General features: G+C 41.8%; 1 protein-coding gene across 12 annotated transcripts; it reads left to right on the top strand.

Annotated features, from left to right (window-relative positions):
* The first annotated feature begins 1,052 nt into the window (after positions 1–1,052).
* On the top strand, positions 1,053–27,757 carry LOC148848947 (wall-associated receptor kinase 2-like). 12 transcript variants are annotated; one of them, XM_088948986.1, is made up of 12 exons: positions 1,053–2,473; positions 11,731–12,029; positions 12,117–12,287; positions 21,327–21,566; positions 21,661–22,147; positions 22,241–22,424; positions 23,044–23,214; positions 24,053–24,201; positions 24,290–24,511; positions 25,004–25,171; positions 26,997–27,253; positions 27,388–27,757. In XM_088948986.1, exons 6-10 carry the CDS (start codon positions 22,310–22,312, stop codon positions 25,043–25,045), a joined length of 699 nt encoding a protein of 232 aa, XP_088805112.1. In that variant the 5' UTR covers positions 1,053–2,473; positions 11,731–12,029; positions 12,117–12,287; positions 21,327–21,566; positions 21,661–22,147; positions 22,241–22,309; the 3' UTR covers positions 25,046–25,171; positions 26,997–27,253; positions 27,388–27,757. The 12 variants fall into 12 exon arrangements, with proteins under 12 accessions (XP_088805112.1, XP_088805116.1, XP_088805119.1 ...); XM_088948990.1 differs by lacking the exon at positions 1,053–2,473 and having other exon boundaries at positions 4,971–12,029; positions 21,661–21,700; positions 21,993–22,147; XM_088948993.1 differs by lacking the exon at positions 1,053–2,473 and having other exon boundaries at positions 4,971–12,029; positions 21,661–21,700.
* Positions 27,758–27,811: the final 54 nt, after the last annotated feature.

The raw sequence follows: 27,811 nt of genomic DNA, 5'->3' as shown, positions 1-27,811 counted from the left end.
CCCCGCACTAGGTGAGGACCCCTGGCCCAGGGAGTGGGGGGCAATTGATGTAGGGTGATTTGGCCCGACCTAGTAATAGGGGGACACATGGATACGACCTAACTGACAAGATGACAGCTCATCCCGATGTTTGCGACAGACCGAGCTCGGATAATCGAACCACCTTGGGGCAAGTCCACCTCGGAGCAGGTTCACTTCGGAATACGATCGCATATGGATCACCTCGGTTCCAAGGCACTCCGACATTCATACCAGGTCGGATCCAAGGGGCACTAGCTCGGGTAGTATTGACCGACCTCTACATGACAACCTTGAGGATCACGCCATCAGATTCCACGCTTTGCGGGATCACGCCTCATAACAGCTAGCCTTGTCTCCTCCGACCGATTCGGGCGGCAATAATATGCCTTATCGGCTAGTGGTGTTATCTCTTGTTAATACGGAAACAGGCCTCATCATAGTAAGAATCCCAGAACCACTCCGAAAAACCTGTGAGGACTCCAATATAAAAAGACCCCAACCCTCCGGGCGCAAAGGTATGCGTAGTCTCTGCTTACTAAATCTCTTGCTTTCTAAACTACCTTCAGTTCGCAAATTACTAACTTAAGTATCGGATGAACCTCGTCAAGTAAGCACTCCCGAGTTCTCTGATTCTCTCTGTGCAAACTAGCCAACTCTATCGTCTACTGGAAGTCAAATCATCTCCAATTAGGAGCAGCTAGATTGCATCACATCAAATATGTAATTCATTTGGTGAAGAATGGCCAGGGGTGTTTTGCGGATAGAAGCTAGTAGGATCGGGAGGGAAGCCTTAAATTGAATGTTCCTAATTGGGTTAATAAATCCATCTGGTTCTGTGATGGAGGTAGCCAGGTAGGAATAGCCATACTGCCGGTACTCCAAGATTTTTGACCACTCAAAATCCCCGTGAATTCTGATAAATACACCTGATGGTTGTTTACGTATCTTTCAACCTGGTTGGTTACATTTCTTTCATATATCATTGTCGAAGTCGAACACGGAGGAAAGATATATGAATCCATATGGTGTTGTGTCTCTCACTAAATCTTTTCTTGGTGCTGCAGGTGGTCGTTTTGTCGTTTTGTTTTGTTGGATCTAGTGGAGTCGGAACTTATGGTTATTTCCAAAGTCCTTTTGAAGGCTAGGGAGCATGGTTTGAAATCACTTGATGATCTGTTCAGACTCTTGGTGCTGCAGGTGGTCGTTTTGTCGTTTTGTTTTGTTGGATCTAGTGGAGTCGGAACTTATGGTTATTTCCGAAGTCCGTTTGAAGGCTAGGGAGCATGGTTTGAAATCACTTGATGATCTGTTCAGACTCTGGCGCAGTGCGGAAATAAACCATGTTCAGATAAGGTTCAAAGGAAAGAGCAAAATTGAAATAAACATGAAGAATAAATTCTTCAATGAATATTTAAGAGAAAATCAACATAAAATTCTCCTAGTTTTACTATTCTTTCTATAGACTTACACTCTTATGGTTCATACAAAAAAAATTCCTAATCTATGATTACACTCCTTAATATAATCTTACTAAAACTCTTCAAAAAGAAAATCGTAATTGAACAAAAATTCAGAAATCGCAACATAACGCCAACTTGGTAATTATGAACCAAGGTAGAAGTTCCGCATTGACACTAACTTGGTAAATTCAAAAATAGGATAAAATTTTTATGCTGGTGCTAACTTGGTAATTGCTTACTCAGTTGGGTTAGTAATGTCATCATAGTTTCTTACGTTTCTTGTAGTGGTCCCAACTTACATAGAACTTATTAGCCTCTTTTTGTATTGCATAATCCTCTCCCTATACGTGCTAAGATTGTTTTCGAAAATCAACTTTGTAAATGTTTACTTAATTGGTGAAATCTCACACTACATCATCCTCCTTGCATTGGAGAAAATTCAACATCGGATTCAAGTTACCATCTGAGAGGCACCAATATATGTTGTTGCACTTTTGCTATGGTTCTTTGTTTTTGACCATCTAATAGATAACTAGTGGTGCAATCCTCCAATACGAATTTGAATATCTGTACCATATATATTATATTTTGAATATATTTCCTACAGTCCATATAAGATACTTTTTTTTTAATGACCATTCTGAACATTGCAAATTTACTGCCAATAAGAATCCTCGTATGCTTGTATAAAAACAATGTGATCAGAACCCCCAATACAATAAGTATTATCTCCTTACACGATTTATAAACTCTACGAACATAAAAAAACGCGCTAAACCGATTTTATTCTCAGGGATCGCACAACCGGTTTTCCTAGGAGCCGTTGGATTGCTTCGATCTTAACCGTTGGTTCTCGGACTTAGCGGCTATAAATAGGGGGATCCACGACTCATTCTTCTCGCAACAAATTCAGTGATTGAGCTCTTCCGAGGTCGCATTGGAGTCTGCCAGCTCGGTCTTCTTTTTGTTTTCCACTTCGTTCTTTCTTTTTGGTGAGTCCCCATTCCTTAGCTTTTTCCTGCTTTCCGATTATGTCGAGTTCTAACATAGATAGACTCATAGATAGTGTTAGCGAGGTGGAGGGTGTTGTTATTCCTACCGGGAAGTCAGCCCGCGGCAGGGTGCCTCCCCTCTCCGGTCTTTGGAGGAAACCTATAACCCCGAAGTTGAGCCATCTCGGCTCGGGGAGATTGAAGCTCAGGAAGAGGGTCCATCCTCCAGGTCGGGGGCCCCAACTTCTTCCCGAGGTCGGGATCCCGATGACTTCGGGCCTTCCAAACTGTCTTCAGACAGACTGTTGTACTTAGTGTCCCGCTATCGTCTCCCCGATAGCTTAGTCTTTAGCGTACCCTTAGGTCAGTACCCTTGGGCTCATGATCACAATGAGCTCGCCATTTTTGAGGAGCAGCTCGCGGTAGGGCTGCACTTCCCACTTCACCCTTTCCTTATAGAAGTAGTTAAGTTTTACAACATCACCATTTACTAGTTTCATCCGAACTATATTTAGAATATCGTTGGCACTATTTCTCTGTTCCACTCCTACGGCCGACCTCTAACCCTATATGTCTTCAGCTCAATCTGTGCGATCAAGCAAAACTTGGCCTGTCTGCGCGGGGATGTCAGACAGAGCTATTATATCTCTCCAGACTCAGATTCAAAATCTTGCACGGTTGTCCGAACAAGGTTCTGGCCTGGAAAAGGTGATACTTCATCTCGTAACCCGAAAGGGTGGTCTTTCCCAACCCACTGGAGGGTAGCTACATAGGACCCCGGGGTGAGCTTGAACGGAGAGACCAGGGCGGTGATCAACTCATGGAGGGACCTCGGGCTTGAGATGAAAAACTTCTTGGCCAAGGATGCGCTGGTGCGAGCTGGTTTGAGCCCTCCTGGTAGGTTTCCTTTCAGATATTTGCTTAAAATACCCTTTAAGTTTTTTGATTAACTGTTTGTTTTTTGCAGTTACAATGCCGGAGGTTGATGTAGAGAGCCTTCTGATGAGCTCCCGGAGGGGGAAGAAGTGGAAGGCGGCGAAGAGAGCCGGGATGTCGGGTCTTCAACGTCTAGAGCAACCGAGGCCCTGGCCGTGGAGCCGGTCTCCATTGAGCCCCCCAAAGAGGAGGCCCGACCTGCAGGCCCCGAGGTGGTCTTGGACGAGGGCCATAAGGAGGAAGCTCGTCCTTAGGAACCGGAGGACGCATCAGCTTCAGAGGGGCCTATTGCTGAGCCAGAGAGTGCCCCTGTGAGCGAAAAAGAGAGCATCCTGGACCACATAACCGCGGTGCATAAGAGCAGGGATGCCATCTTTTCGTGCGAGGTCGCGCGATGGGCTGATATGTCTTCGGCCCGACTCCTGGGAATGGCTTCCGACCACTGCATGGTGGTAAGTATCCTGCCTTCAGTTCCCCTCTCTTTTTTTTTTACTTACCTCGATTTTCTTTTGACAGGTCAATTCTGCTATTCACGCATTGGCCAGCTAGTCCACAATTCACTCGTCGGAAGCTCGGGACACCAAGGCAGAGGCACGGAAGCTCCATTGCGAGCTGGACCTAGCTCGGGGTGAGGTACTTCGGGCTAAAAAGGGAGCTGAGTGCCAGAAAGAGCTGATTTTGGATCAGGAGGGGCAGATCTCCTCGCTGACTGAGGAGAATGCTAAGCACAATAAGCTGATTTCAACGATGACCAAGGAGAACGCGAAGTAGAAGGAGCTGATCGTGACAATGACCGAGGAGAAGGAACGGCTTCAACGAGAAGTCGAAAACCTTGAAGCGATGGTTCAAGAGCGTACCCAAATCCTCGAGACCATCATTGAGGAGGCGTGAGCAGAAGAGAGGAACTAGGCCGTTTAACGCTTCAAGGAGTCCTCAGAGTTCTGTGCTCTCCAGGTCGAATATGGCTCAAGCTCCTACCGCTCTGGGTTCAAGCTGTGCAGGTATCTGGTCTGGCAGAAGTTCCCCGATCTCGACCTCGGTGCCATCATGATGTCGGGCTTAGCTCCCGGAGTGGCGAGGGCAGCGAACGAGGAGCCCGACTCTTCAGAGGAGGAGAGCGATGACGAGGTTGAAGTAGTAGACCCCTTAGATGTGGCTAGTAGTCTTCCCACTTGATAGCTTATTCTTCTTTTCTCTTCCTTTTTGAATCATGGGTCGCAATGAGATCTTTATACTTACAATCTTTTCATCAATGAAATATAAACTTTTTGGCTAATCGTTATGTAAAAAATTTCTAAGAGTGAGTGACTCTCGATCTAGGCAGCGAATGTAGCAGCGAATGTACAGGTTACCCAAATTGTCGAGCTACCGACCTAGACAATAAGTAAGGATAACAAAAAATAAAATTTTTCTAAGTGGAGATTACCCTGAATTGTCTGCCCAGACTACTAGTTGGAGTAACTTCACGTAATGTACACTGAGGTGAGCGGCATTACGGAGTATATACCCAACCTATCCGCGCACAGGCTACTCATTTAGATGTTGGTTGTCCCTAAGCGTTATAGTACCGAGCCACTCTCTGCTGGTAGGCTATGGTCTGGATGTATGCGAGGTCCCCGTACCTCTTCAACTAGGTCGAGGTTGGTGCATAGCTTGTCATCGTTTGCCTCTTCGTCGTATGCCTCCAGGCGTAGCATAGGCACCTCGATCTCAGCTAGGATCACTGCCTCCGTGCCGTAGGTGAGGTTGAAGGGGGTTTCACCCGTGGCGGTCTTCATAGTGGTTCGATAAGCCCATAGTTCACTAGGCAGCTCGTCTACCCATAGTCCTTTATCTCGGGCTAGGCGTGCTTTCAGTTCACGAAGGATGGCCCTGTTCGTGACTTTCGCTTGACCGTTTGCTTGAGGGTGTGCTACCGAGGTGAAATTCTGTTGTATCCCCATCTGGTTGCACCAGTTCTGAAGCTTGTTGTCCTCGAATTGCTTGCCGTTGTCGGAGATAAGCACTCGAGGTAGTCTGAAGCGGCATACTATGCTCCTCCAAAAGAAATTTTGCACGCTTCGTGTTGTGATCGTCGCAAGAGGTTCGGTCTCCACCCACTTTGTGAAGTAGTCCACTACTACCGCTAAGAATCTCCTTTGTTTCGTCGTTGGCGGGAATGGTCCAAGGATGTTGATTCCCCAATGCGCGAAGGGCCATGGGCTAGCGAGATACTTCAGGTCAGCAGTGGGCTGGTGGTGGACGTTGGCATGCCTTTGACACTTGTCGCATCTTTTGACGAGCTCAAGTGCATATGCCTCCATTGTTGGTCAGTAGTAACCCTGTCATAGCGCTTTCTGGGTGAGAGCCCCGCCCCCCAAGTGTCTGCCACACACACTTTCATGAGTGTCGTGAAGAACGAGCTTGGCTTCTGAGAGTCACAAGCAGCGCAAGTAGGGGAGCGTGTAGGATCTTCGGCACAGCCGTCTGTCTATTATGACATACTTGGTTGCCTGTCACTCTACCCTTCTAGCCACATTGCGATCTGTAGGGAAGGTTCCGTGAAGCAGGTTGCTCGCGAGTGGATTGATCCAACTCGGCTCTGCTTGTGCAACAGGAGCGACCTCTTCTACCCCCTCGAGAATGCTAGGACAAGGGAAGTTCTCTATGTACATAGTCTTCATGGTGTTGTCACTTGTGCTGGCTAACCAGGACAAGGCATCGGCCTTAGCGTTCTCGGACCTCAGGATCTGCCTGATGAAGTAAGACAACAAACCGCACAGAGCCTCTCTGACCTTGGCTAAGTAGGCAACCATGGTTGGCTCGCAAACTTCATATTCACCAGTGACCTGGTTGACCACGAGCTGGGAGTCACTGCAGATAACGATATGCTTGGCTCTTACTTTGTTCGCTAAAGCAAGCCCGGCTATCAATGCTTCGTATTCCGCCTCATTATTGGACGTAGTGAACTCGAACCGAAGCACGTACTCCAGCTTCACCCTGCTTGGCCCATACAGAATGATACCAGCTCCGCTACCTTGCTAATTTGACAAGTCGTCCACGTGGAGGATCCATGGCTCCTCATCCCAGGTTGGCGTTGCTCTAACCGGGGGAGGTGCTGCATTGGTTGAAGCTTCCTCTCTGTGCTCGGGCTCGATCGATTCAGGGACTGCAGTGTTGAAAGTACATTTCGCGACAAAGTTGGCTAAGGCTTGGGCCTTGATAGCTGTTCGAGGCTCGTATTAGATGTTGTATTCGTTGAGTTAATGGACCACTTCATCAATCTACTAGAGACCTCGGGCTTGAGGAAGACTTGCCTCAGAGGTTTATTGGTGAGGAGGACAATGGAATGAGCTTGAAAGTATGGTATCTACTAACATAGTAGATGGGTCATTGAACCCGATCTACTTCTTTTATCAGCATCGAGCTGACTACCTCGTCACTCGCGGAGAGGTACAACTTCAAAATATCTCCCCCTCCTCGGGTCAGGTCAAAATCGGGATACTGGTTAGGTACCCTTTGAGCTCGTCAAAGGCGAGCTGACACTCTTTGGTCCATTTAAAGTCCTTGCTCTTTTTAATTGCCTTGAAGAATGGTAGGCAGCGATCTGCCGACTGAGACATGAAGCGGGCCAAAGCGGCTATACGACCGTTCAACCTCTGAACCTCCTTTAATTTACGGGGCGGTCTCATATCTAGGATGGTCTTTATTTTGTCAAGGTTGGCTTCGATGCCACGTCGGTTAACGATGTAACCCAATAATTTACTCGAGGTGACACCGAAGACACATTTATTAGGGTTTAACTTCATGTTGTATTTGCACAAAATTTCAAAAACACAATGTAAATATTTTATTAAATCATTTGAAAACTGAGTATTAACATCCATGTCGTCTACATAACATTCTACTTTTTTGCCGATCAGCAGCTCAAAGAGTCGGTTTATAAGTCTTTGGAATGTTGCCCCAACGTTTTTCAATCCAAAGGGCATGACCTTGTAATAGTACATGCCTAGCTCGGTTATGAAGGCCATTTTTTCTTCATCGGCAGGGTCCATCTTGATCTGGTTGTAACCTGAGTATGCATTCAGAAAGCTCAGCAACTCGTGCCCTGAGGTCGCGTCCACCAGATGGTCGATCTTGGGAAGTGAGAAGCAGTCCTTCGGGCAAGCTCGATTCAGGTCTGTATAGTCAACGCACATGCACCATTTACCGTTGGCCTTTTTTACCAGAATGGGGTTGGCCACCCAGGTCGGGTAATAGACCTCCCTGAATCGGCTGCAAGAAGCTTCCTGACTTCCTCGTCGACTACTCTCCAGCGCTCTAGGGTTAGGTTGCGTTTCTTCTGTCTAACGGGCCTAATTACAGGATCAGCGTTCAACTTATGAGTTATTATTTTAGCATCTATGCCGGGCATCTCTGCCGCGAACCATGCAAACACATTTAAATTTTCAAGTAAGAAACTTACCAGCTGAGAACGCAGAGGCTCCTCAATCGATGCGCCGATTTGGGGAGTCCTGGCTGGATCTTCTGTCGAAACGGGTATAAGGACTGTCTCTTCTATCGGTGAAGCTCGCTCCTCAGTGTACTCCGTAGGTCGCTCTACCTCGAGGTCATTTGTTACCTTGGCTTTCCCTTTGAGGGCGATGACATAGCATTTGCGAGACTCTAGTTGGTCGCCTCACGCTACCCTTACTCCGAAGTCCGTAGGGAACTTCTTGGTCAAATAATAGGTGGACACCACTGCGCAAAGAGCATGGGTGATAGGCCAACCTATAATGGCGTTGTACGGGGAGGGAGTCGCGACCACTAGAAAAAGTATGGTTGAACCTTGCAGTGCTAGGCCACGTACCGACCTCTACAGGTACTGAAACTCATCCCAGAGGCCTGACTTCCTCTCTGCTAAAGCCTACTAGAGGAGTGTTCGTGGACTTGATGTCTCTTTCTGGGAGCTACAGCTTGTCGAACGCATCCTTGAACAGTATATCTGCCGAACTACCGGAATCAGCCAGGACGCGCTTCACTTCGAAATCATTGATTCTCATTTTTATGACGAGCGCGTCATCATGGGGGTACTGGAATCCGTGCGTGCCATCTTCGGTGAAGAATATGGGCTCTTCTAACCTTGATTGCTTCAGAGGATTCTGCTCTTCTCTTTCCATCTCACGAGGTGATGTCTTAGCCACGGCTGATGTGTAGCCCACGACAATTGATCCGTCAGTGATGTTGTGAATTATTCCTTGAATTGGCCTTTCTTCGGGCAACTGTCTTTGCGGCTGCTTGCTCTGCCTATTGCTGGATTCGGGAGCATTTCTCCCTTGCTCCCCCTGCCGTTCTGTTTGATTTTTATTTTCTTTTAATACAAAATTTTTTAGGTATCCGCGATGGATGAGTTATTCGGTCTCATCGCGGAGGTTTTTACAATTCTCGGTGCTATGACCGTGGTCTTTGTGAAAGTGACAATATGCATTTCGGTTTCTAGTGTTTGGATCCCTGCTCATCCGAGGTGGCCACTTCACATAGGAGAGGCATCCTTGATCGCCATATGAATTTCTCCTCGCTTCGCATTCAAGGGCGTGTAGTTCATCCTTTCAACTGGAGGGGTTTGAAAAGGCTAATCCGATTTACTCCCTCCTCGAGCTGGCTCATCCTTCTTCTACTTATTATCCCCGTTTGTTGAGGTTTCACCTTCTCTTTTCCTTTTTTTCTGGTGGATTCTCGCTTTTTTGGTTGATCTCTTCTTTTGTTTCGATGAATTGGTCAGCGAGCTTGAGAAACTCTATGACATCTTTGGGCTTGTTGGCAACCACGTGCCACTTGAACTCTTTGTGGGTGATGACTCTTTTCACAGCTGTGAGTCTCACGGTGGGATCTAGGTCGAGGATCTGCAAGCATGCATCGTTGAAACGCTTGATATAGCTCCGAATAGATTCTCCCTCCCTTTGGACTTTGCTGAGGAGGATTTCCTAGGACCTCGGGTACCTCTTGCTAGTGATGAAGTGCGAGGTGAAAATCTGCACGAACTGCGCCCAACTCTTAATTGTCCCGGACGCGAGGTTTCTGTACCATGTGCGAGCTACTCCCTTAAAGGTTGTGGAGAAAGCAAACACATGCAGGGTTCATCAGCCCCGACTAGGTGCACCTGTGATTGGAAAGAATCCACATGGTCATTTGGATCGAACGACTCGTCGTACTTGTCCAGGGGAGGTACCTTGAAGTCTTTGGGCATCGGGATGGCCAGGAGCTCAGGGGATAAAGGAGACGACACGAAAGGAGTGGAGTGGTCTTCACAATTCCCGAGCTCACCTCTTCTTTGCCTTTAGGCTGTTTGGGCTAACTTTGAACTGCAGCTCGGCGAGCCTTATGACGCCGCTTCTGCTGCTTCTTTACTAGCTCCGCATTAGTGCTGCTAGTTTTTGTGTTGTCAGGCATTGTTCTTGTAGGGAGCTGCTCGGACTACTGGCGGTGACTACTGTGGACTGAGGGGCCTTGTCTAGAGTCCGTAGCCAGAACCCCGAATCGGTTTTCTGCAAGCGGAACTTCAAACAGTGAAGGCCGAGGTGAAGCGGCTCTAGTGGGCTGGGTGTCTCCCTATTTACTTGCTGCGAGGCGGGAGGAGTAACCTGTCTCTCCCTCCTGCTGTGGGACGAGACCTGGCTCCCACGAGGGTTATGGATATGGGAGGTCTCTCCCCGGCAAGGAGGGCATTCGCTCTAGCGGTGAGGCTTGACTTGCTGTGTTGCCGGATGCTGAGGTGGAACCGGCTGCTGATTATGTGGCAGTGGAGGGAACTGCTGTTGGTATTGTTGCTGATAAACATGATGCAGAACTTGCTGCTGGTACAGCTGAAACTGCTAGACCTGCTGCATTTGGGCTTGCATAGCCCGCAAGCAGTGTACCGAGTCGACAAGTTGATTCTGTCCGACCACCGGGGGAATAACAAAGGGTTCGGTGAAGGTTGCACCCACCGTAAGAGGGAGTGGGGCATTCACCGGTGCAATAACCTGAGACACATTAAGTGTGGGGACCCCGTCCATAGAGAGAGGTACAGTGAATTGTCCAATGCACACGGTTGGGACCTGGAGTCGCCCCCCTGAGACGTTCATGCCAGCGCTGTGTCCAACGTTACTATAAGATGCCATGGAAGCTGAATCTGGAATGCTTAGTGGAAAAAGGCTTTTTGAAGCGTTTCCCACAGACGACGCCAAATGATGCGACGCAATCTGGCTGCTCCTAACTGGAGATGACTTGGCTTCCAGTAGACGACGGAGTTGGCTAGTCTGCACAGAGAGAATTAGAGAACCCGGGGGTGCTTACCCGGTGAGGTCGCTCCGATGCTTAAGTCAGTAATTTGCGAGCTGAAGGTAGTTTAGAAAGCAAGAGAGCTAGTAAGCAGAGATTACGCGTACCTTTGCCACCGCAGGGTTGGGGTGTTTATATATTGGAGTCCTCGCAGGTTTTTCGGAGTGGTTCCGGGATTCTTGCTATGATGTGGCCCGTTTTCGTATTAACAGGAGATAACGCCGCTAGCCGATAAGGCATATTATTGCCGCCCAAATCGGTCGGAGGAGATAAGGTTAGCTGTTACGAGACATGATCCCGCAAAGCGTGGAATCTGATGGCGTGATCCTCGGGGTTGTCATGGAGAGGTCGGTCAATACTACCCGAGCTAGTGCCCCTTGGATCCGACCTGGTACGAATGGCGGAGTGCCTTGGAACCGAGGTGATCTTGATGCGATCGTATTCCGAAGTGAACTTGCTCCAAGGTGGACTTACCCGAAGGTGGTTTGATTATCCGAGCTCAGTTCGTCGTAGACATCGGGATGAGCTGTCATCCTATGAGTTAAGTCGTGTACACGTGTTCCCCTATTAGTACGTCGGGCCAAATCACCCTATTACATATTGATTCTTTTCATGATTCAGGACGCCTGAATAGATTTATAGTTAAATATTTTAGCAATACTCACAAACCAGCTTTATCTAATACATGCATGGCCACATCTAACCAACCAATCAAGAACATCCAAAGCCAAGTCTTCTTAAGGAAATTTATCTATCATGCAGCAAATACAGTCAGCCCATCTTCTTGGAAACACTTGAGACAACCAAAGACCTCAAACTAACACTACAAGAAATTTCCTATTAGCCGGTGGTTTGTCTCCGGCGGTCGCGTCCAATGCCAGCAAATCCCAGCGAAATCGAACAACAAATTTGCCCGCTCACTCGGTGATTGTGGGCCGGTGGTCAAATTGTGACAAATCATATAATGTAACCGCATGATGGGTCTCGGCGGTTATTATTTGAAAAAAGAAAGAAAATAATAACCTAATTGATTAATGAAACAGGTCCCGCCAAAACGGCTATATTGCACCAAAGGAGGGGTTCATTAAACGTAATCGACGAATATCTCTCCAAAAATCTTCCTTCCTTTGAATCTCGATGCAATTGCTTTCTTCCTCAATTTAGCTTATCGGTTGAGAAGTGTGATAAACCATGCATTGAGTTCGATTTCAAAAGAATAGTGGATGTGAGAATGGAGATTTCAAGAGGACTGCATTTTTGTGAATATCTCTGCCCAACTCAGAGAGAAGGATTTGAAGCCAGAAGATTCGTTCCTGGTACTCCATTCCTGCTTGTGCGAACGGTATTCCCCTTCTTTCCTTTATGATTTTATGTATTTTTATTATGGGATTTCTTTGTTTATCTTCACCTCTTTTCGCCTCATATGCAGGGATTTCATCCATCGAATTCTTGAAGAGACCTATTGGATTCTTTCGTGAATCATAAAGACGGCTGCATAAAGACGGCCTATTGGATTCTTTTGTGAAGCCCTAAATAGAAGAGACCTGTTGGATTCTTGAAGGATAAAGATGGCAGCAGGTCAAGTCAAATTCAAAAGAAGGTACGTCAAACCATAAATAATTCATTCATAGAAGGTTTAATTTCTAAGCTTATTTTTTTGAATCACAACAGTAGTAAAATTATTCTTTTTGAATCCAAACTGAAAAGCCAGACCAGAGAGAACGGACCTTCTGAACTTGTTGATCTCTTACTTTGCCTGAACTGTGTTTCCTTAATATTCCGTTCTTTTCTTAATAAGGGAATTTGCATAGAAATTTTGTAATCAAATCCTTTTATTCTCTTTTGGCTGTTGATGGATTTTGCTATACCTTTGAGAAATGTGAGATTGGCATACCACCTTTTGTGGAGAAAGAATAAAATCTAAACACTTATTTCCTTTTTTTGTTTAGTGGTTTTAATAGTTTCCACTTGTGACAACTCATCAAACTATCTCAATTGCTTTTTTTATTTGGAAATCAACTATATTGACTGGTTCAATAAAGGTTCTCAATTTGCAATTCAAATTTGAGTTTGAGTTCTGGTTGAATCCCACATGGATTCCCTGGTGTGAATGGGCAGAATTTCATGCATAATTCCTGTGTAGATTGGCACTCTAAGCATGCAAGAAAGACCCATTTGTGGCTTAATAACTTCAAAAAAAGAGAGCATCTAGACCTAGTCTAGCTTGTCTTTTTTTTTTTTTTTTTTTTTTTTTTTTTTTTTTTTTTTTTTTTTTTTTTTTTTTTTAACAAAACTCATTTCATTACACTAGAAAGAATTAAAATGTGCCACAAAAACCATATCCTCAACCAATTTTAATTTTCTGATTGTAAAAAGAGAACATAAAAGACTAGCCTTTTCCACTAATTCTCACAAAGAGAAACAGATTACCCGCCATGAAATATGACAACCCCTAAAAGCCTTTTTAAATGTACTGGTACATGAGATTTGGATCTTTCTCCCTCTTCCTTAATTAGCTGATCAATTGGCTGGATAAGGTTCTCGTACAAATACAACTCAATCTCAAGAGCATCAAATGCATTGGTTCACCATTCAACCCCTCAACTGAGCCCCAATCATGTTCCATATAAGCCTAGACAGCATTCACTAAAGATTAGAATGAAATAGCTAAAATGTTGTTCCACAAAAATGACCTAACATAATAAACAAGCCATGTCAGAAGACACTACTGGGGGCAGTGCTGCCTGATCTAAAAGCATCAGTAGTGCCATTGCTAGTTTTGCTCACAACCCTCTTGCCAAAATACTCAACAATCACAGAAAATCCATCCTTTGAGTTCTTCACTTGTTGGAAGAACCGATCTCAGTCCTTGGCATTCTGCTCCAAGTTTCTCTTCGTCTCTAGGACCGATCTGTACTCAAGAGCACACTCAGGGCATTCTTTCTCATTATCTCCAAGGCAACGCTGGTGGAATGAATGCATACACATGAAGTGCACAGCAGGGAGATCAAGGGTAAAAGTGCATGCAGTTACTAAGCTGGAAAATCCTTGCATTAGTCCTAAGATCCTGGATTTCTTTCCTCATCACTGAGGTGTCTTCCTGGTATTTCTAAATAGATCGGCGGTCTTCTTCAATCAGTTTTGATTCTTAAAGTTTTCTAGCAATGTAATCCTTGACAACAGAGAGAGTGAGACATGGATTTCTGGACAGTGTCTGAAGAACAACAATAGGAGGTAATATGTCATCCCTTTCAATATAAATCAACACTTCCTTTACTTCTTTGGAGCAATCTTCTCCAAGCTCACCAAAGTATTTCAGTAGATCACCTCCTTTACCTGAATCCCCCAGCTTCTTGCAGCATGAAATCAACCCTTCATGGTCATGGGCTTGCATGTAGCAAGCAATCACTTCTTTATATAGTTTCATCTTCTCATACAGAGATAACAACCCTTCTTTAAATGCATTCATCTCACAAAGAATGATAGCAAGATTGACATCATACAGTGGATGTTCCAGGTCAGATGGCCATGCATTTTTAAGCAAGTGTAGTCCCTTCTCAAGTCTTCTAAGGTGATCCTTTTCCTTGTCACTATCTTTTCCCTTAACATTTGATCTTTCCTTGGAATCTTCCATAGACATCTTAGCTGCTACCGTTGAACTTGTTGCTCTAGAATCAATGACAGTGTTTTCTTGTGAGATGGATGAGAAATTATGTTCTCCAATGCTGGACAAGAAACAAGATTAGGAGGATCATTGACCCTCACCTCAGGGAATATCATGGCTTTAGTGTCATCAACCTTCATATATCTTGTAGGCCACTGAAACCACCTTTAGTATTACAGTACTGCAGTTAAAGTAAGAATACTTAGATTAACTTGCTAACAATTGCAGTAATAAGAGAAATAGCTGAGAATTTTGAATCCATAGAACATGGACTAGAACTAGAAGGTCTGTCCTATCATTTGCTTCAACTCTCACCACCGTCATCACCACAAGAGTGGGTAGTGATCTTAATTATAGGATACACTGGACCTGTCACTGGCTCTGTTGCAGTCATCCCTTTACTTTGTCCAACATGTAGGGATTGGAGAAAGATTGACAACAACCTGCTAAAGAGGGGAAGAGTGATGGGTTGTATCAACTGAGGAGACCTTAATTCAACCAACCTACCTATTTGTCACAAACAAAAAGGGTTCATCAGAAGACCTTCCTTTTCATCTTTCTATCCAGAAATTGTGGTTGAAACTTTTAAATAGCATGGTGGGAGTTGGTGAAAGCCTCTAGTTTTTTTCAGCAATTTCTTTCCTTTTATTAAATGTTTTTATTGGTTGAACCACAGAACTCTTTCTTGATGTCAAATTTGATCATGGTACTTGACCAAGTATACAATGTTGAATTTCATAGTAGTAGGGTTAAATACTTGCTTATTATGTTTTATTGGTGTTGATACATGCTTCATATGTTTCATGGACACAGATTGGGAAATCAGGATCTGATGTGTGTCTAGAAGTCCAGTTCGGTAAGCTGAAAAAGGACTTATGGACTATAGCCCTGAAAATTATCTAAAAGTTAAACTTTGTAACAAGGAGATTCCTCAAGAATCCATGGGGTGTCAGAATCTGAGATGTACCCTAACATGGACACTTGCATTCATTTGGGACAGTCCATTCTGGGTTACTTGAACTTTTGGCTGAAATTTGGATTGCTTCCATATTTATGTGAAATTTTACATTGATTTTCTATTGGGAAATTTTAGATTTTGAAGTTTGAATAATAGTTATCCAACACACTCGAACACTAAGATGGTATTCTGTGTATAGAATTGTTAAATGGTGCTTGCTTAAAGTTGATCAACTGTTCTCACATTCATTTTTTCAAATGGCATATGAATCACTTTTACTGAATGGTCCATCAACAGCAGCCCCTTGTGAATTTTCATATCATCCTTAACTTTGTGGTGGTTATTTAGTCATGTTCTTTTCATTTTAAGATCAATGTTCAAGTTCCTTAGTCTTGTATATCGATTCATGTGTGGAAGGATAAGTTTATCCTTAGTCTTGATCAATGCTCAATGTTCTCATTTCATTTGCACTATCATACATCTGCACCAATAAAAATGGATTTGCACTGCAAAGAAACCATGCTTTAACATTTAAATATGCTAATACCTAAATATTTTGGTTTGCCAATTTGACTAGTTGGCAATTGGGAATTTAGGTGGTTGACTATAAGATAGACCTCCTATAGTCAGTGTTTGTAGTATGTCTCTCCCCCATTAAATTCATCATTTCCTCTTAAAATCCTAGTCACCCCTTTTAGAACTCTCCAAGAAAGTAGGGGTATAAATTAGATAGGTTGGGTCAGGTTAACAGTCAGCCTAAGACCGGTGGTGAAGACTTGGGAGTGGGGCAGGGGAGCCATGGTCCCCCTATGCCCCAGAATCTCCATGGATGGTTGGTCCTCGTCCATGCTTGTTTGCTCCTCCTTCTCCTCCCATGGTTGGCCTTTTTACTCAACTTTGCCAATTGAAACCTAACCAAAATTCTACTCAACTCCATGCATTGCATGAAACCTAACTTTCCTTTGCTTGGTTTCACATGTAGATGGATAAAGTATTTGGCAATTCCTTACATTCATTTTTTGACTGATAATTCCTTGGATCATTCAGGTCTGCACTTATGGATAAGAGTTGGATTAGTCTTTCAAGGTACATTTAGTACCTAGCTTATTTTCTATATGTAAGTCCTACATTTTAGTACAAAATATGTTGACATTACCTATATGCTATTTTATGAATTAGGAATGATCCAACATACTTTGAAGGCATCAACAAATTTCTTGATTTTGCCTTCTCTCACCATTCCTGTTATGGTAAGATCTTATGTCCATGTAAGAGTTGTGCCAACTCTAAATTGTTAGATATAGAAGGGGTCAAAGAGCATTTGTTGTGGAAGGGGTTCCTCCTCAGTTACACTGATTGGATTTTTCATGGGGAAAAGATGCAACAAAGTACATCTACTGATAGGACTATCTGTAACGATGGGCTGACTGTTGATGCTGACATTCACGAGATGCTAAGAGAATCATTTGGTTTACCAAATCTTGATAGTGAAGGGGTTAGTGCATCACATACAAATATAGAAGAAGGGCCTACTGCAATAGCTAACAAATATTTGAATTTGTTAAGAGATGCTGAACAAGAACTCTACCCGGAATGTAAAAAATTCACAAGGTTATATTTTATTGTGAGGCTATTCCAAATAAAATGCCTTTGTAGGTGGTCCGAAAAGTCATTCACTATGCTACTTGAATTGCTGAAAGAGGCACTCCCCGAGGGTGAAATGCTGCCGGTTTCATACTATGAAACCAAGAAGATCATTAGGGACTTAGGGTTTAATTAGACTCATGCTTGTCCCAATGGCTGTATGCTATATTGGAAGGACGATGAAAATAGGGAAACATGTAAAGTATGTGGCACGTCTAGATGGGTTGAACATGTTTCTACTTCAGAAGGTCATGGTGATAATCCTTCAGCTAGACTTAAGACCAAAATTCCAGCGAAGGTTCTACACCACTTCCCCTTGATACCAAGGCTATAAAGATTATTCATGTCATCAAAAACTGCATCTTTCATGAGATGACATGATGAAGGGCGAACCAAGGATGGGGTATTAAGGCATCCTACGGACTCTCCAGCATGGAAAATCTTTGACAACATTCATCCATCATTTGCTGCATATACACGTAATATTAGGCTTAGGTTGGAAACTGATGGATTTAATCCATTTGGGACAATGACTTCTACTCATAGCACATGGCCTGTTGTTTTAACAGTATACAATTTGCCCCCATGGATGTGCATGAAGCAACCTTATATGATGATGCCATTGCTTATTCCGGGACCATGTGCACCAGGAAATGAACTGGACATTTACTTGCAACCCTTGATAGGTCAATTACTTCAACTATGGGAATGTGGCATACAAATGTATGATGCATCAAGGAATGAAATGTTCCCACTATATGCAGCTGTTATGTGGACTATTAGTGACTTTCCTGCCTATACTAACCTGTCAAGATGGATCACTAAAGGAAAATTGACATGTCCTTCATGTAATAAGGATACTTGTTCACTAAAGCTGAAGCATAGTTAACCAAGTGTTAGTGCCCTTGATAGAAGGAAGAAAAAGAGCAGCACTCTTGGGCAGAATGATGAAGTTGTTGGTAATTCAAAGAAGAAATTAAATTGGAAGAAGAAAAGCATATTCTTTGAGTTGCCATATTTGCAAACCTTGTTGTTGCGTCACAACCTGGATGTGATGCACATAGAGAAGAATGTGTGTGAGAGTTTATTGGGAACATTTTTGAATATTGAGGGAAAGATGAAAGATAACTTGAAATCTCGTCTTGATTTACATCTCTTGGATATGAAGAAGGCACTTCATCTAGTGCCTGATTCTTGCCCTAGTTGAACCTCCTTACCTTTAGCATGCTATGCAATGAATAAGAATGAGAAAGCTATTCTTTGCAAGGTGTTGCAGAATTGCATCACAACCTGGATGTGATGCACATAGAGAAGAATGTGTGTGAGAGTTTATTGGGAACACTTTTGAATATTGAGGGAAAGATGAAAGATAACTTGAAATCTCGTCTTGATTTACAGCTCTTGGATATAAAGAAGGCACTTCATCTAGTGCTTGGTTCTTGCCCTAGTTGAACCTCCTTACCTTCAGCATGCTATGCAATGAATAAGAATGAGAAAGCTATTCTTTGCAAGGTGTTGCAGAATGTGAAAGTCCCGGATGGATATGCATCTAATATTTCACGAGTAGTACAAGCAAAGAAGCATAAACTTACTGGATTGAAGAGTTATGATTGTCATGTCTTGATGCAACAATTGCTATCAATAGCCATAAAAAGAGTCTTGCCTCAAAATGTAAGCTCAGGTGTAATACAACTGTGTAACTTCTTTAAAGAGTTGTGCTCAAGCGTTGCAAGAAGAGGTGATTTCCTTCGATTGGAATCTCAAATTGCAGTAGTACTTTGTAAATATGGAGAGGATCTTTCCACCTTCCTTTTTTGACATAATGGTGCATTTACCTATCCATTTAGCTCAAGAGGCTAAGATAGCTGGACCAGTTCAATATCGTTGGATGTACTTGAAAGAATGGTAGGATCCATCGTATGGACGCCATAAAGGTTGCGGAATGGGTGGGCAAATTTCAAAAATTTTCCTACCTTCTTCCAACTGGGAATCGTATTCCCTAATTTAGAATACAATATTCAAGGATCCTACTTGAACCATAATCGAATCAGATCTGAACCAAAAGACAAGGGAGGAATTATACCTGATCCAGAGAAGCAATATCTCCCAAAGTTGGTGTTCACGCCCAAAGAGGACACCAAGATCCGCTCCTGCTGAAGATGACACAACTGTATGTGGAACGGAACCAGCAGAGTGCATCCTATACACTGAATCCTTCACAAGAATCCTCTGAAAACTCTGAGCACCAAATCTTTTCAGTTCTTTCTGCAAAACTGATATCAAGAACTGTTTTCTTGATTTCTTTCCTTCAAAGATCGAATCTTGTCAGAAAAATAGTGACGACTGGAAGAGAACTCTTGAGATGAAGATGGTTGAAATTGCTTCTCTTCTCTCTGGAGTGTGTATGAGATCCAATCTCAATTCGCAAGATGATTTCTTGCACACAAAACCCACTGTTCGAATTCTGATCTTTTTTTTTCTTTTCCCAGGGTTTTTCCTCTTTTCTTCTTGATTAAGAAACCTCCTAAGGAGGAGTTATCCCAATCCAAATCAGTATTTGGATAGGGGATGATCTTAATCCTATCTGCAGATTAAGTTAGCTTACTCCTGATCTTATCAGGAGGTTACCAGATTCAAATCTGATTTGAATTTGGTCTCCTAGAGTGGCTAAGGTTAAAGGCCCAATCCTTTTGCTAACTTTAATCTCAGATCCACCCCATAAATGGGTGATCATATCATCCTAGTTCGAAATGGGCTTTTGGCCCATTAAGTGTTCAGTGCTTAACTAGTTTCCAATTTGCTGCCCAGTTGGGCTTCTTTGTATGGCGTGGGACCCAAGCATTGATCTACACACCAGCCACATGGGTTCGGCCCAGCCTTTATTACAAGGCCTAGCTGAATTCACTGAGAAGCCCAGTGAACCCCTTGAGCCCATCATATGAACCCTATGGACCCAACACTTACATTAAGTGGTCCCTGGGCCAAGCCATCTTATAAAAACCCAGGGACTGTGGGCAGGTGCAAGATTAGCCCATCAGGTACTATCCTAAATGGCCTTACACTTAACCTCTCAGCCCATAATGATCAAGCACTGCCCGACAAGAGAGGACCTCTCCCTCGGCTGCAAGGAATAGTGCTGCACTCTCTATTCACATGGATCTCGGGAATTAAAACCATTTGCAAACATTTCGAAACTGTATGTATATATCATATATAAGTTTTGCAAAACAAAATTCCAATGATCGAATCAACTGCTGGCAGTTTGGTTTCCATCAGAGAGAGTGCATTCCCGATCATTACCTTTGTCCGACAAAGGGGCTGATCCTGTCACTATGATCACTCACTCAGATGAATTCCCAGACTGCCCCAACATGCCCAGGTTTTGACCCCCTCTAAGGATCTCACTGATTGGTATATCAAAGACAGCCCGATCCGACACCTAGTGAAGTATCATAATCGAGTCTAGGGGTCAGGTGTAACTTTCCAGTTTTGCCCATCTGTCTCTAAGGTCCAGGGCAATACTGGAATTCTGGTCCGGTTCAAGGATTCAAGTAATCCCATACTACATGTGCCTTGGGTCTTACCCTGGTAGCCAAGAAAGTCCATCCCAACACTTGGTGGTACACCAGTATCAGCCTTGACAGGATAAATCTCCCCAGACTTATCCAATGGCTGTGAACATTTAAAACTAACATGAGTCTCAATAAGTGTCCAGTTTTAGGGTCTTACACAGAATTATACCAAACAACATGAATCAAACATGCACTTTATTTATTTACACTAAATATCAAAAGTACATCAAATCAGATTGAAGCTAAGGGCATACAAAACTGTCTAACAGTACCCTATAAAAAGGTAAGCTTAGTTTGGTCAATTTTGTGATTTAATTTTTTTCTTTCTCTTACTCGTGTCCATGTTGGATATGTCTATAATATAATGATAATTTTATTTGAGCAGGTACCTTCGAACATTAAAATCTTATGAAGGACCATGCAAAGAAGGTTGAGATGGAAGTGCCTACTTTGAGGACGGACTGGTTATATCCATGCAAAATCAAATGAATGATTTCATGTCTATGATGCAGAATACATAGGTTTTATCTTTCAGTTTCTTACTTTATTGATGTTTCTTTATTATTATATATTTATATTTATATATAATGTTGTTAATAGTCTTCTTAATGTCTGAATTAGGACTCCATGGATTCATTTCAAATACGAAGACATTATTCATCTGCTCCCTTCTCTCAGTTTAGTGGCCATTTTTCAACTGAAACATAAAATATTCCAGTATATGTTATTTTATATATAATTTTAATAAATAATAAGATTCTAGTTTTCCATTATATTGACATATAAATTCCTCATCTACAGGATGGTTCTAAAGTTGATTTACTAAGCCTCATCGAAAACCAGAAAATTCTTGTGGCAGAAGGAACAGTCATTAGCTCAGATCCATCAAAAGTTGTAGGGCCCCAAATTCTTGGTAAAGGATGGTATGAGGTTATGGTTACTGTCCCAATATTGCCAGAACAGCCACTTGTTCGTCCATATGGCTCAATTAGAACAGTTGGAACAGCTGTTGGGGCGAAGATTCCTTGGCTATCTCTATATGTAAGATATAGAATTTTGAGTCTAATTTTATCAATGAGCTTTTATGTTATAGTTAAGATATTTATTTTAACTGGTTAAATGTTTTTGTTTGTAGGTTAAACCAGTACAACGTTGAGGATTTAAATGATGGAAAAGTTTGTTAATTTCTTATTTATATAGTTTCTGTTTACTTTTGACTTACATGCTTTTTGTATTTTCTAAGACAAGTTACATTGGATTTTATATTTTCTCAATTTAGTATGTTTGTTCAATAGATGGATTTGATTTTATTTGTTTATTGTCGGTCAAGGAAAAGGGGTTGGAAAAATAATTTCCTAGATGTTGGAACTGTCTATGATATGGAAACAAAACCACGATCTTTCTTTGAAAATATTCAGTTAATAACACTGGTTGTCTTCTCATAGCTCTCATTTGTGATACTAATAGTTTAAAGAAAGTGTAACACAATTTGCACGGGAGAATATTGCTCCACATGCATCAAAAGGGGATAGGACAAACCACTTTTTCAGAGGTCTATCCAATTGCTCCTAAAGCAGTACTAGGGGTCTTGCTAACCTCGACAGGTTAAACCATGTCTAAAGGCATGTTTTTTGCAATTTTTTATTCAACACTATTGTTTACAATGAATCTCTCCTAATCAAACACTTCCCTCATTGGCTTTTTTTGATATGCAGATTTGTCTTTGACTAATAGTATATTTTTGCACTGAACTCAAATCCAAGACATGTGGGGAAGCACAATGAATGGCTGATTATGCTTGTGGGAAGGGCTGCACAAACTCCACTAATGGCCCTGGATATCTTTGTCATTGTATAAAAGGTTACCACGGAAATCCTTATCTCCCCAATGGATGCCAAGGTATGAGTTCACTTCTTAGAGTCCTTTTCTGCTTATGAAAATGCAGCCAAACCCTGGCAAATATTAGGACTCTTTAAGTAGAAGAATCATGGGACCAGTATGAACATGTATTAATAAATCCTCTGGTCCAATTTGTGCTACCTGATATTGTAGTGAGATTAGCCATTAAAGCTTATAGAGAATTTTTCTTAATTTCACAAGTTCTATTGGGAAAGCATTATAAGGCAGTTTATTTTACCAAAAAAATTATAGGAGCATTTGGTTTACTAGAATAGGGGTCTGGAATCGGAATGAGAATGGGCCATTTCAACCGTTTGGTTGGGCAGAATTGGAATCCTATTCCCATTCCTGGTGGAATGACATTCCCTCCTCCCTTGGGAATGAAATCCCATTCCAGCTTATTCCCATTTCCATTCCGATTCATGTCTGAACTAAACAGACTATGGGAATAGATCATTCCAATTCCATTTCAGACTACGAACCAAATGGACCCTATAAAGGGAGGGCAACACTTGGGTCCTTCAGGGGTATTAGGTAATGCCTATGGGAGATCTTTGGGTGGTTTAGGCTACATGCCAAGTGTTTGGAGTAGCTAATGCTTTGTATTTTGCTTCTTCAGATGTAAATGGGTGTGAATATCCAAGGAATAATCCTTGTGTAGGCATTTGTACAAATACAATAGGATCTTACTACTGCTCTTGTCCAAAGAATAGCTATGGTGATGGTAGAAAAGATGGTCAAGGCTGCACTTGGAAGAGTAAAGGCTTTCCTGTGACTAAGGTCACTCTAGGTAATCTTCTTTATCAATCTTGTTAATGGTGTTATCATCCAGGTATTTTAAATACATATGGTGCATTATGTTTTGTTTGTTAGGAGTGTTGTGTGCTACTATATTTTTTATTTATAAAATAAACATTTTATTAAAAGAAAAGGTTGGAAGCACAAAAAGAAGCAGCCCAGCAAAAATTAGGCCAACAAAACATACACAAAATAAGCAATCCACCGACCAAAAAGACCCGGTCCGACCCAACAAACAAAAGGCAAAGCCTGAAATATACTCAGTTCCTCAAGATACTTGACCATACAAGACAGTCAAACACCCTAAGGAAAAGCACCTCAGCCATACCCAAGCTCCTAGTCCCAGGAAAAGCACCTGTTCTATGTTTATCTTTTACCTAGAGCCTCATTCTGAAAGGAAAATGCTCTTTTTGAGTAGTCAAAATGAGACAATTTACATTATATTAGTCTGTTCAAGTATTCCTCTTAAGGTCCAGGTCCTTCAACCAGTTTGTTTCAATACAATTATTGTTAGAACTTATAGCTTGAGATGAATCAGCAACTGGAACCCAGTAGTGTCTAGAACTAGCTGCTGAAATGGCAAGCTATTCTAGAATCCCACCTAAGGCTCCCACTGAGAGAGGGAGTACATGGTTTTATATCCAATGGTTTGTAAAACAGAGGTTGATGGAGCCTCTGGTTTTACAGTTCCTTAACCATGAAGGAAGGCCCCTCTCTAGGCGGTTCGGGCTCTACAAATAGAACCCCATACACACACACACACTAGCCATCCATTGGTTGAGAGCAACCGTAACTAGAGATAAGAGTCCCCATTGTACTCTGTTTTTCAGATTTTGCAGTTCAGCAAGGAGCAAAGTGTTCTCCGGTTCGTTTTCTTACAGAGAAGAGAGAGAAAATAACAAAACTGCAAGAGGTGTTTCTGAAGGTCTCTAATGTCAGAATAGAGCCATGGATGCCAACTTCACATCAACAGCTCAAGGTCGGTTTTACTTATTTCAGTCCATTTCTAGAGCAAAGAATGCTTCTATAGTCATCATTATATCTAACAATTATTTCATGTTTTGAAGGTACCCATTGTTGTCTCTGTGTCGCTCTATGAAGCTGTATGCTTATACAATGGAAAGAGGGTAATTGCATCCAAGGGAAAGGAAGTAACAAATTTGAAAGTGCACCTACTTTTCTTTTACTGCTTGTGTGACATTGTAGCCGGTGTAGTTGGCGGATTGCTTGGTCTTGGAGGAGGCTTCATCCTGGGACCCCTTTTTCTTGAACTAGGGATTCCTCCTCAGGTATGCCCATACATCAATTACTGTTAAAAAGGAAAAATAAATTTCCCACATGACAAGCTTTTTATAACTGACCAAAATTGATTACAATAAGAATTTAAGAATAAGCCCCTTCTGCTTAGAGAGAGGGGGGGGGGGATTCTGTATCCCGAACAAAGCCAAATTCCATTTCCAGCTTCTAATAATTAACCACTTTACTACTTTACCTGTAATAGCATTACTGTTCCTTAGGGTTTCTCAGAAGAATTCTTGGGAAAAATTCAATAATCTTATATCCTTGGAGGTTTGCCATTTTGGGAGAAATTAGATTCTCCCAAAATTTGCAACTCTCACCACTAATGATATATTTGTATGTTATTCTGTCTGAAAACGAAACCTTAGGGTTTCTTCTCATTCCTGATAATCTTTTGGTTCACAGAGATAAACTGTAGTTGTAACTTGTAAATTGTTTTGGTTTGACTTACACATTTTTGTTGGAGTTCTTGTTCTATGTAGGTCTCCTGCTTTCTGTTGGTGGCTTCCTTTCCTTCATGCTAACTGAAAGCATTGCTACCATTAGGTTTGGGGTTATTCTTGGGGGTTCTCTTTTAGCCTTAAGTATATCAAGTTTAAGGTCGTGGAAAAAGGGAGAATAATTTACTCTGGCTTTGAAGGGGCAAGCAGGTTAGTGATTCCTATTGTTTGAATTGACTTCTACAACTAGTATCATATTCTTAGTTTATTTTATTTTTTTATCAATGGATTCCTTGAATTGACAATGTTGATCCTGCATGTTTCTGGTTTCTTGTGAGAATGTATTAGGTAGGTCTCTATTTTTTCTGTTCATTTGGTTATCTAAGATAGCATGCGGCTTTAATACATGGATGAAAGCAGGGACTAGGGAAGAAAACATTTAAATAGATGGATGGAATGAGGGTAGAGAAACATTTGAGTGCTGGTTGACCTCTGTGCCCATCTAACTAGCCTATGACAATCCAAGTTAATTTCCCTCATCATGCTGTGGACTAGTTGCTGCCACAAGCCTGAGGCTTTGTGGTAGTGCCTCATTCTCAGGTTAAGACAAGTCTTCTGATTCATGGAGCAACTATTAAAATGAGTCTATGTGAGAGTCCATCCTCTGACCATCTCATCAATGCAGAAATATATGAAATCCTATTAGTATGTAGCTATTGGACTACTTTGGTGGTGATGGACTGTAATAACTGGATACTTGTACATGCTTAAATTACTTGTGTTGGACATGATATGTACCTGATACAACACCAGATGATTCAGGAAACTTGTTTACTTCATAGTGTTAACATTTTATAAATATTTAATGTGGTATGATATATTTTAACAAGTCATACTATAAAATGTGTATATTTTAGAAGTTCAATTTAATTTCCCAAGAGGGAGGTAGGGAGGGAGAAGGTTTGAGGACCTTTTCTCCCTCCTAGATGAACTATATACAAATCTGTCCCTTCCTAAGAGAAAAGAAGTTGTCTGCAAAGAGTGTAGGTTTAACAACTGCAAGGCTGTCATTGAGCATCAAATAGGGTTATGAAATGTTCCAAATCCCTACAACACAAGTCAGATGTAACAAAGAGATAATAGTCTGCTAAATAATGTTCTTTACAAAGAAAATGCATTTCTTTTGGGGAGGGGGGAGGGGCAGGGGAGTAAATGCTAGGATTTCCTTTTGCACTGGTACATTTAGTAAGTGTTAATATTTTGGTGGCTTGGTGCATACCTTCTTGGCAAAATATTCTAATTTTTGAAGGAATAGGTACTTATCAAAAAAAAAAAAAAAGAAATTGAAGGACTAGGACCTAGCCAAAGTGGTTTTACACAAATACTAATGGAGCTAAGAAATTTTCACTTAAAACCTTTAAGAGAGAGAGCAAGTAACTGATCTAGTTCGGTCCAAATTCCAAATCTGACCATTCATCCTAGATGGGCCAAGAGAATCATCTGGTAAATAGTTAACAAGGTATGCAGTATCCAAAGTTGTAGTTGTTAGGACTTCTTGTGATTGCTAAATTCTAATATAATCTTGCAGGAGAAAATCTGTACCATATGGGTCTTCTTAGACCTTGCTATGGAGTTTCTTCTGATCCTATCTGGGTGCAAGTTGGGTGCTTGATTTGAAGAATTTACAATTTAAATTTCAACAAATTTTCAACTCAATCCCACCAAAGTTGCATCTTTCCCATCGATACCTTTCTATAATGCTTGCAAGTAAACTTTTCTTTTAAACCATGTCAGTTTGTTCTGTTTCATCATAATATAGTATGCATTCTATTCTTTAAGTTGTTCTTATGGGGTTATGCACTGACTTTGATTTTCAAAAGAATAGAATATAGGTTGAAATTTGGCTCAAATGTCATGTTGATAAGGAGTACTCTATCTAATGGTATTCTTATATTTCTATTTCTGTTATTTATTCTAGTTTATTCTTTGCTTTTTTTAATTGGTATCTTGGTATCTATTTCGTATTTTGAAGCAGCAAGAGGTACTGTATTATGATTTGGCAAGATTAGTCAAATTGGTCACAGAGCTACAACTGTTTGTCAGTTACACCGGCTTCTGTTTGTTAGTTACAGTCTACACCGACTACAACTACTGGCGATTGTAATGGTACTATAAAGCCTCGAGTAAGAACACGATGGGGCTAGGCCACAGATCCATTCCATTCCACATCTGACAACTGAAACTGGTGATACTGACCTTATTTCTCTTGTTCCATTTCGTATATGGCAAAAGGTAATCCTTGTAGTAAATATCAAAATACATTTTAATACATTATTGTATTTACTTTGGATTGACTTGCCATATATGGCACGGATCAGTGGTATTATAAATTTTACTCATAAAATTTGTGGCTTTCCATGTTTCAGCTCCAAAGAGAACTTTGTGCTTGAATTGGAATTATAGTTGATGCCTCTGCTAAGTACATTGAACATCAAACAAGGGAGGTCACCATTGGAATTATAATAGATGCCTCTACTAAAAGAAAACCTGTGGATAGAAAGGAAGATGCTCTGCATTGCAAAATACAAGAAAATGCACAGAAGATAAAAACAAGGAACAAGTAGTAGCCGTCTTGAAAGGAAATCAAGCAAATATTCTATAGCAATGTGATTTCTCCATAGGTTCCAGACAGTTGCATGAAAAAAACACCATAGATCAATAAATTGTATTTGAACAATTTATTTTCAATATTATAATGATTATTCTTTATATTAATAGATTGAGTTTTACATTTAATCTTTTATTTAAGTTGTTTGAGTTTTCATATATCAATTTGCAAGAGTGTATTAA

The sequence above is a fragment of the Nelumbo lutea genome, chromosome 6 (assembly GCF_056320005.1).
Source record: "Nelumbo lutea isolate HS-2025 chromosome 6, American lotus-T2T, whole genome shotgun sequence".
NCBI classification, from domain to species: Eukaryota; Viridiplantae; Streptophyta; class Magnoliopsida; order Proteales; family Nelumbonaceae; genus Nelumbo; species Nelumbo lutea.
The sequence above is the reverse complement of the archived record's forward strand: the minus strand, read 5'-3'. Positions and strand labels throughout refer to the sequence as shown.